The sequence below is a fragment of the Melospiza melodia genome, chromosome 12 (genome assembly GCF_035770615.1).
Source record: "Melospiza melodia melodia isolate bMelMel2 chromosome 12, bMelMel2.pri, whole genome shotgun sequence".
Classification (NCBI taxonomy): Eukaryota; Metazoa; Chordata; class Aves; order Passeriformes; family Passerellidae; genus Melospiza; species Melospiza melodia.
The window spans coordinates 21,832,745-21,843,009 of record NC_086205.1 but is presented as its reverse complement, the minus strand read 5'-3'; the positions used below and the strand labels follow the sequence as shown (position 1 = coordinate 21,843,009).

Below are 10,265 nucleotides of genomic sequence, written 5' to 3'. Positions count from 1 at the left end.
AAATCAATCTGGTTTTGAAAAATGTACTTCATGCTTTCATTACCAAAATTATAATTTAAAAAACCAAACAAACAAGGTTATATTTTTGTATCCAATACTAATTTTGAAAGAATGACAAACATTTGGGGAAATTACTCATTGGCAGTATAATAGCATGAGGCTGCAAAGGAACTCCTGTGGCCATGTTGGCCTACTTTGGACTCCAGTTGCTAACAAACTGGGAAGGATTTGAGTTCTCTTGTGGGGATTTCACTTTTTTCTTTTTGGAGGGATGAGGCAAGTGTCAGGGTTTTTAATCAGGCCCCTTCAAAACATTTTTGTCCCCCGTCAGCTCTAAACTTTGTACAGTGGTCAGTTCTGTTTCAGGTCACACTGCCCAGCTTTGAGAAGGGCTGTGCTCCAGCAGGTGCTCAGTCTGTGCAGGACCAACCCTGTAATAAAAGATGGACATCATCATCCTTACATTTATTTTGAAGCTTCAGAAGAGCTCTGGTTTGAAAAGTATGGCTGGGGCTTTGGAACAAGCTACTTCAATAACCTGAACTAACAGGTTAAACTTGTGTTTATTATACATAAGGTGAGTTTTACCTTTGCCTAGTAACTATGAAATGGTTGTGAGTGGCTACAACTCTGTGTTAGTTGCACAGGATGGTTCAGGATAAGAGGATCATCAGCTCTTGTTCAAATACAGATTTTAGATTTTACTGCCATTTAGGGCCGGGGTGTGATTTTTGTGGTAGGTCTAAGTCTAAACATGAAAAAAAATCACAGAAAATTTGCAAAATAATGCTGGTAAAACAAGAAAGATTTGCAATGGGATCAGTTTGCTTTAGCGTGGGTATCTCAGTAACGCCTCCTGATTTTATGGCCAGAAATCAGTCTGTTTGCCAACCTGCCTTGGAAAGACTCAATCTAAAGTCTGAACCCATGTAACAAAAGAGCAAAGAACCTGATGCTAGACAAGATATGTCAAGTAACCTCCTACTTGTCCTTTTAAATACTAACAAACCTACCTCCAGTGAAGGTTATCCTCATGGGCTATGCTAACTGCTTTCATTAAAGAAAGAGTTTACTCCATGCTTGTTCTGGTCAGGATATATCCCCACCAATTGAAATGAGCATCATCTATGTTGTCCATTTAAACAAGAATGTCAATGTCACACAGGCTTTTCTGTATTTTCAGCTCTGACTGATTAAAACCTCACCCAGAGCTCTCTCAACATCCCAAGCACGTGGTGGTTTAAAGAACAAGACTCATTTAGGCTGTTCTGTCCAAAGCATTGATAGCTCTGTTTGATGCGTGTGACTTTGAACTGGATCTGTAGCTTCAAAGGGGATCCTCCTCAGATGTTCTTCTTTCACTTACAGCCTTGTCTTTTTATCTGGCATAAGTGGTGTTGGGCTGTGCTGCTTTGGGTGGAGAATAAATCAGTCAGAAAGTACAGAGGATGCTTTGGTCCGCCGGCGTTTCGCTCACAAGCAGGACTGAATTCAAAGCAAAGGCTCGGGTTTAGCTCGGTTTTTTTTTAACTCTCTCTTTGCCATATGTGGATTTTAGGTTCTCATCACTGCCCTCCGCTGGGATCTGGGGAAAGTGCTTTCCTGGAACGCTTGTAGGGAAAACATTTTGGTGAATAGAGGGAGAGCTACGTGAGCATCCGCCCATTTGGGAGGCTATAGCTGATTTATGAGACCTTTAACACAAGCTGTCCTGGAGAAACCTCAGCAACCACGGCTGGAATAAAAAGCAGAGAACAAACTGAACTGGGAGACCAGGATCTTGTTGGATTGGCAACTCAGTGCAGGAGATTGTAGGCATACAACATTTATTTTGTGTCTGAGGGCTCAGCAGTGTGCCAGCAGCAGGACACCTTTAGTTCTGTTTTGCTGCTCACCACCAAAACTCCTGTGTGATCATAGCATAAAGCTCTTTCAATCTGGCTCTAAGCAAGTCACATTACCCTAAAGGGATGTTCCCAGCCTCAGGACAAAGGCTAAAGGTAGGATTTTATAGATAGAGTAAGTCCAGTTTCATCTGCCAGATAATGAATAAAACTAATGCCAGAAACAGGGAATAGTTTCTTTTTTTACCAATCAGTGGAGGAACACCATTAGGGTTATTGTGGATTATCTGCTAATTCAAAACTTTTTTGTAGAGCTAGATAAATTCAGGCTAAGTCAGAGCAAAACAAGTGTTTCATTCATATTGAATTCATTCATATGAATTCATATTAAATGAAACACTTGGGCAAAATTCCATACGTTATTTTTAAGTCATGGAAATAAGGGACTGTAGCAGCCTCCCTCATGTCTTCAAAATCAATGAAGTATTTTTAAAAAAGGTAAGATGCTGTTTGAAGGGTTCTGCTTTGTGAACCAATACAATTTGGTGCTTTTTCCTGTGGCATGATTTAAAGTGAAGATTAAATCAGCAAAAAGGGCCGTGATTATAAATTTGGAAAAGGGAGAGTTGATTATTTTAATTTTCAAATCCTTATTTATACATATTTCACAGAATCATGGAATTGTTAGTTTTTGAAGGGACCTCTGGAGATCATCCAGTCCAAGGCACGGTCACCTGGAGCAGGTAACACAGGAACACATCCAGGTGAGTTTGGAACGTGTCCAGAGAGGGAGAATCCACAACCTCCCTGGGCAGCTGTTCCAGTGCTCTGCCATCCTCAGTGTGAAGAAGTTTTTCCTCATGTTGAGGGGAAACTCCTTGTGTTTTAGTTTATGGCCATTGCTCCTCGTCCTGTTGCTTGCAACCACCAAGAAGAGTCTGGCACCATCTTCTGGCCCCTGCCTTCGAAATATTTCTGTGCATTGATGAGATCCCCTGTCACAGGTCTCTTCTCCAGACTAACCAGCCCCAGTCCTGCAGTCTGTCCTCACAAGAGATGCTCCAGACCCCTCCTCACTTTGTGCCTCCACTGGACCCTCTCCAATAACTCCTTATCTTTCTGTATGTATATATTTCTTTCTTGTACTGTATATATTTATGATACACTTTATATTGATTTTCCTATACAGTAGCTGTAATGGACAGCTTTTACATTGATGCAAAAAGTAAAGTTGAGCTTTACGAGGTTCTGGCTTTGACATCACCCTCTCATTTGTGTAAAATCAGAGTGCAGACACTGTTCTGAAGCAGGCTTACACACTGCCAGCCCTGGCTGAGGCCTGTGGATGGAAAGGCGGCCGTGCAGACGGTGTCGGGTACGAACATCAGCTAAAGGTTTATTTAGGCCTCTCGCCATTGCCATACGGGTACAAATACCAGCTAAAGGTTTATTTAGGCCCCTCGCTGCCCCTATAGGGGTACAAATACCAGCTAAAGGTTTATTTAGGCCCCTCGCTGCCCCTATAGGGGTACAAATACCGGCTAAAGGTTTATTTAGGCCGCTCGCCGTCGCCATAGGGGTACAAATACCAGCTAAAGGTTTATTTAGGCCGCTCGCTGTCGCTATGGCGACGGGCGGGTGCCGCCGTGGCCGGCAGGGGGCGCTGCGGGCGGCGGCCGCTCGCCCCTTTCCCGCCCCTTGCCCGCGGAGCGGCCGGGCCGGGCCGGGCCCGCGCGGAGCGGAGCGGTGCGGGCGGAGCCGCCACGCCGGGCCCCGGAGAAGCGGAGCGGACGGGTCTGGCGGCCGGCAGGTGAGTGCCGGCGGCAGCGCCCGGGGAGCTGCTGGGCGGGAGCCGCCCGTGCCCCGGCCCCGCCGGGGAGGTGAGCTGTGATTCACGGCCTGGCCCGCGGCTCTCCCGGTGCGGCCCCGGGCCGGGCCCTCTCCCGCCGCCCCTGCGGGGTCGCGGCCTCGCCCGTGCCCGCGGCTCCGCGGCTGCTGCCGGGGCGGAGCGGAGCGGCGCCTTTGCCGCGCTCCCGCCAGGGCTCCCCGTGCGGCCTCCGCGCAGGCCGCGGGGCCGATCGGGATCCCGGTGCTCGGGGCCTGGATCCCGCTTTTCCGGGCCGGGAAAGCCGCTGGAATAGAACAGCCCGCCTTGCTGCCCCGCGGTGCGATCGCTGCAGGAAAGGTTGAGCTTTTCACGCGCGTTACCTGGGGTGAGACTTGCGGTGCCACGGCGCTGTCGGTTCTTCCCTTGCAATCACAGAAAACGGTGAGGGTACTGATACTTCTAGATCATGATATAACGTTAAAATAAATTATTTTTCCATATTTTGACCAAAAAAAAATAGTTCAGAAAATATTTGATGTCAGAAGAACACCGTTGAGTTGATCAGGGCCCTTTTTTCCCTCCTTTCCCCTCCGGTGCATGGCACTGATTAAGGAAGATCCTGGGCCCCCAAGCGCTCTTCAGTCATGGCAACCCGCATCACATTCCTTGTTTGCAGCCTTTTCTTCTTCAAGACTGTTTGTCCCGTATATAGGTCAACTATTTGTGTATCGTTTCCAAATGTTTTTCTACTCTCAGGAGCTGCCAAGTGCAGCGAAAGCCAGCTAGCCTGAGACAAAAGAAAAACAAATACCCCAGTGCATCCACCTTACTAATTTTGATGCTCTAAACTGAAACTAATATCAACTTCTTATGTTGCTGTCTAGCTTCAATTTCCATAGATTCATTCTTTGTATTTATCACTTGTATCTGATTCTGTGTTTTTTCTATTTGGTGCTAAAGTTTTAAGTGGTTTAAAATGCTGTCACTCCATAGGTGAAAGTCTTCTTGAGCTGATGTTTTCACTACATTTGGAAGCTGTACAGTCATTCGTTTCTTAGCTGCTCTGCTTCCTGATACTGAAGAGTCTGGGATTTTTGGTAAGAGCATGACTGTGTTGGTATTTTAAACACTAAAACTCGTTTGTGAAGGGCTGTGCCTCAGTGTCCTGTCTCTGACAAAGAGAATGCTGGAGAGAAGGCTTGTAGATGACCCTGATTGCTGGAGTACCTGGAGTTCTGACTCGTCTGTCTTTTGGTGAACCTTTTGCTCCAGGGCAGGAATGTGAAACTGGACTTCAGCAGCTGTGTGTATTTAGTGGAGTCTTAACTGTATTAAAATGGGCTGGGGGACAAGAAGGGGGAGTTAGAAAAAACTTTTGTATTTGATTTGCAGGATTTCAAAATGCTTGTATTGTTCCATAAGGTTCTGAAAGATAACCTAGGTACAAAACAAGTCTAATTCTTTAATGTTTTTACTGTACAGTTCATGTAGACTGTTCAAAATGAACGAACATCCTAAAAAGAGGAAAAGGAAGACTCTGCATCCTTCTCGTTACTCAGGTCAGTCTGGAGCTTGAGTTCGGTACACTTCAGTAAGTTAATATTTTTTCTCAGAATAATAACTTTACAAGAAGTGACCACTTTTGCTGACACGTGGAAAAGCAGTTACACAAAGGGTGGGATGAGAAATCTTGGCTTGAATGGGCAGCACCCACTCTGCAGGATGCTTTGTTGGGCCATCTTGAGCCAATGCACCTGAGTGGTTTGTTCTGTACTCCTGCACATGGGGGAACTGGCTTTAGTTGCAAATGAAGCTGCAAATTCCTGCTTCCACAGAGGGCAGGAATTCTGTAAAAGTTGGGGTGGGGTGGGTAGAGAGGAATGTTCAGCACGGAACAGACCACACACTTGTCAATGTCCTCAGCGGGAGCAGAAACTCCAAACATCAGGGCAGCAGCTAGAATGTGTAAATCACAACAGAAATTCTTCCAAAACAACAAGTAAAAATGTGAAAAGAAATTTGATGAACAAGAAATACATCTGCAGCTGAAATAAGACATGAGTACTTAGACTTTTTTTGTTGATGTTTTGGTTTAGATTCTTCAGGTGCAAGCAGATACATAGACAACAGTGGGATTTTTTCTGACCACTGCTATAGTGTCTGTTCCATGAGACAGCCTGATATAAACAGAGGTAAGATTACGTTTTGGGGTCTTGTTCTGCAGTTCTTTAATGTATCATGTTCCTACTCACAGAAGCAAATAGAATACACAATATATAGCAGGTGATTTCTGAGTGTCCTTGTGATCTGATGGGCTTTAGACTGGTGGGAGGTTGTTCAATTGTTACAGCTGAAATACAGTTTTCAAAATAGAAACAGTGACAACAAAAGACCCTTCAATTTTACATTTATAATGGTGATTAAACTACTTCCAATACTCACTATCTAGATAATAAAGTTGATGAGTTCAGATGGAAATTAACCACAGTTGCATTGAATTGTACTTGTACCTGGCAAAACAAAATGCCTTTTTATAAAACATCCAATAGTGGGTAGAAATTTAGCAGACTAAATGTGATGGTGGATTTTTAGTCTATTTATTTTTATTTTCACTTTAATAATTATCCATAAAGTCTGCAGAAGTTCTAGAAAGTATCATACTTTAAAATGCAATGTCCAGAAATATTGAAGAATATTTTTTTGAGTCTTTTAAATGAAATGTTTCATTTAAGGATTTTAAGTTTTTTTCTGTGTAATCAGCTGAGTATGTTCAGTAGTAAATTCAGTATTTTCTGCTGAAATCTTCTAGACAGATTTGTTACTTTTTGAATTCTTTTGTTTTTCTCTGCACGTATGGAAATAATTTTCAAGGTATTTGCTGTTACTTTTTTTTAAATGTAGGCTATGATGTGCTGACTATATATAGATATATGGAGATAAATTTAGTATATAAAGATAAATTTAGTATATAAAGTACATAAAGATAAATTTGTGCAAGTAGAATAAATAAATAATAAGTAAGATCTGTGACTAAATGCAGGAATCGGGATGATGCTGGTGTGGAGAAATGACGAGGAAATGCTTGCCTTGCTGTTGCAGGTAGATTCCACAGTCCTGTGCAGAGCCTGGACACGGATGATGACGGCAGCCCGGTGCACGCTGGGAGCTCTCACTGGAGCGGGGCACACTCAAATGCTGGCATGCACTGCACAGACCCTAAAAAGAAGGATAAAGGTAAAGGTCAGTGTGTTTGCAGATGAGGGGCTGGGAGGTTGGAGAGCCCAGCTGCTCCTGGCTATTTGTGTAACTTCCTTGCTGTGAAAGAAATGGTGAGAGATTTATAGTTTCTGGTATTGCTTTGTTAGCTGATAATACATCATAGGCTGGCAGGGGAGAAATAACTGGTCTTTGCATTTGAAAGCTGCTGCAGCTGACTGAAAAGTTAAAGATAGACCCAGGTGTTTAGTAGTGGGTTTACTTCAACCTTCTATTACGTATTTCCTCCTGCAGATAAAGGTACTAACAATGGAATGTGCAGGGACTTATGTGACTCACCTATATTCAGTGACAGCCCCACAGAAGAAGAGAAACCTCTAGATATCCAAACTGTAGAAATTTCTACAACAGAAGTGAATGCTGTAGAAGTTCACGATATAGAAACACAGACTGTGTCACCTGAGAAGCTGGAAGCTGAGGACCTTGAGGAAATCCCTCTGGAGACCTGTAAAATCTTTGAGAAGAACCAGGCTTTGAATATCACAGCTCAACAGAAATGGCCCTTGCTGAGAGCGAACAGCAGCGGCCTGTACAAGTGTGAGCTCTGTGAGTTCAACAGCAAGTACTTCTCTGACCTGAAGCAGCACATGATCCTGAAGCATAAGACATGTACAGACACTCACGTCTGTAAAGTTTGTAAGGAAAGTTTCTCCAGCAAAGTGCAGCTCATTGAGCACGTAAAACTCCACGAGGAGGATCCGTACATCTGTAAATACTGCGGTTACAAAACGGTGATTTTTGAGAACCTGAGTCAGCACATAGCAGACACTCACTTCAACGACCACCTGTACTGGTGTGAGCAGTGTGATGTGCAGTTCTCCTCCAGCAGCGAGCTGTACCTGCACTTCCAGGAGCACAGCTGTGACGAGCAGTACCTGTGCCAGTTCTGCGAGCACGAGACCAACGACCCCGAGGACCTGCACAGCCACGTGGTGAACGAGCACGCGTGCCGGCTCATCGAGCTGAGCGACAGCTACCACAGCAAGGAGCGGGGCCAGTACAGCCTCATCAACAAAATCACTTTTGACAAATGCAAAAACTTCTTTGTGTGCCAGGTGTGCGGCTTTAGGAGCAGGCTGCACACCAATGTCAACAGGCATGTAGCTATTGAGCACACCAAAATATTCCCTCATGTTTGTGATGACTGTGGGAAGGGGTTTTCAGGTATGTTGGAATATTGCAAGCACCTAAGCTCTCATTTATCTGAAGGGATTTATTTGTGTCAATACTGTGAATATTCAACAGGACAAATTGAGGACCTTAAAACTCATTTGGATTTCAGGCATTCAGCAGATTTGCCTCATAAATGTACTGATTGTTTAATGAGGTTTGGGAATGAAAAAGATCTTTTAAGTCATCTTCAGATACATGAGACGGTGTGATTGCTTTCTTTCCCTGTAATCAGTTTGTTTAGAATTTGAGTTAATTTCCAGTCACTGGAATGTGATATTAAATACAATTTTAACAGCAACTGTACATTTCTAATGTTTTCATCTTTATATCAGCAAAGCATGTCTAGCACTTGGTGTTGTGAATTTCCTTGTCTAGGGGTTTCAGTAGAAATAATCACATTTACACTGTGGTGGATCAGATTTTGGGGGGAGGGACAGGGGGAGTAATTGCATGTTGTGATACCAGTTCTGGTGGTCATCCTGCTCTTTCATGTCTAGTGTACAGGACCAGCTCTCTTGAGTTTAAAAAGGCACAAAAACAAAACAAATATCTAATTCTGTGCTGGATGTGGTCTCAGTTCCACATCCAGCTCATGTTACCTTGGGTGGCAGCAGGGCACTGCACTGGTGTTTAGCAGTAGCACTGGCCTGCCAAAGATAAGGGTGCTCCAAAAGTTCCCAGGCATGGACATCTCCAGATTCACATACCAGCCTTCATTTCCCACCTCATGCTCCTGATAAGCTTTTTCAATTGTCCTGTTTTTCTCCTGGGATACCTTTCTGACCTCACTGTTCACTTTGTTCTGTGTTTAAGTCCCATCTGTGGGACTGTCCAACACACTCTTGCACATACGTACTGCATGACTCCCACATGATATTCCCTTTATTTACCTTCTTCCTGTCTTTTAATGCACTGAGGAGACACACATTGCTTGGGTTTTGATTGGATCATGTTCTATAGAGTAATTGCAAAAGGAATTTGCAATGATCTGCTGAGAATGTACAAAATGAATTTCTTACATAAAATCCTAATATAGCTCTCGCTGAAATTATGGATGTCACCAACCTCTGACTAGAGAAACCTTCTAGTAGTCTATATTATTGTAGTAATTCTGTATATTTATAATTATCTTTCCACCACTAGTAACTTGAGGAATGTTATTTTAACTCTGTAAATTTAAAACTTTTAGATACGGGCTTAAAAGACCGATACATTACACAATTTTTACTAATCACTCTCAGATTATTTCACACATTTGTTTATATTATACAAAGCACTATCCTACCTTTGTAATCATTGGAAGTGAGTTTTTACAGTTCATTCTGTAGCTCTATATCTGAGTGGATACTTGGACAGATAAAAAGAGTGGGGTCACTTAGATCATGCTAGACACCATGGTGAAAATACTCATAATAATTACTAGTGGAGTTTACATTTCTTTCTTCATTGATTGTAAATTTGTAATGTAAGATTGTCTAATGCAAGCTTTGTATAGAGATAATGTATCAATCATTTCTTGATCAGTGAGGTGTGCTGTTATCAGCTTCAAGGCATGCAAGGGTCTTTGGATTTGATTTTTAAAGCTAAGGGTAAAATTTGGCTGAATGTTTTTGATTAATGGAAGTTCTGATTTCCAGAGAAGTATTTCTGGAAAATCTATGAACCACTTAGTGGTTATTTTGTTGTGAGAGGCAAGACCATTTCTGTCACATTGAAATGCTGATATACTACTAGATCTTGTGTTTTGTCATTGAAAGGGCAACCTGAGAGTGTCTTGCTGTACTTTATTAGTCCCTTGTATAGAGAATGACAGTATCTGTGGTAGAATTGCTCATTTCCTATTTTGAACACAATCTTCCCTGACTGGCTTAAAATAGTAGCAATAATATAGTTAACAAAACACTAAGATGAATTATTTTCTATATGCAAAGTTAATTTTCCTCATATATCTGAAAGGGGGAATGCTGGTTCTCTGAAAACTCTGCTCCTGCTGATGGCACAGAGGTGGAATGGCACAGCTGAGCTCTAGGGGAAAAGCTGCTCTGGGAGAGGCAAGAAGTGGAAAAAAGGCATTTAAAAATCCCCCAAAATAAATGAAGGGGCTTAAGGAGTGTGTCTGTTTGTGTAAACCAGCATTGTGTCCC

General features: G+C 43.0%; 1 protein-coding gene across 5 annotated transcripts; it reads left to right on the top strand.

Annotated features, from left to right (window-relative positions):
- The first annotated feature begins 3,568 nt into the window (after positions 1–3,568).
- ZNF639 (zinc finger protein 639) lies at positions 3,569–10,231 on the top strand. Of its 5 annotated transcripts, none has more exons than XM_063167267.1 (6): positions 3,569–3,654; positions 4,666–4,769; positions 5,155–5,231; positions 5,769–5,864; positions 6,772–6,912; positions 7,183–10,231. In XM_063167267.1, exons 3-6 carry the CDS (start codon positions 5,174–5,176, stop codon positions 8,328–8,330), a joined length of 1,443 nt encoding a protein of 480 aa, XP_063023337.1. In that variant the 5' UTR covers positions 3,569–3,654; positions 4,666–4,769; positions 5,155–5,173; the 3' UTR covers positions 8,331–10,231. The 5 variants fall into 5 exon arrangements, with proteins under 5 accessions (XP_063023337.1, XP_063023336.1, XP_063023340.1 ...); XM_063167266.1 differs by lacking the exon at positions 3,569–3,654 and adding an exon at positions 3,940–4,113; XM_063167270.1 differs by lacking the exon at positions 3,569–3,654 and adding an exon at positions 3,941–4,113 and having other exon boundaries at positions 6,772–6,906.
- The last annotated feature ends 34 nt before the right edge of the window (positions 10,232–10,265 follow it).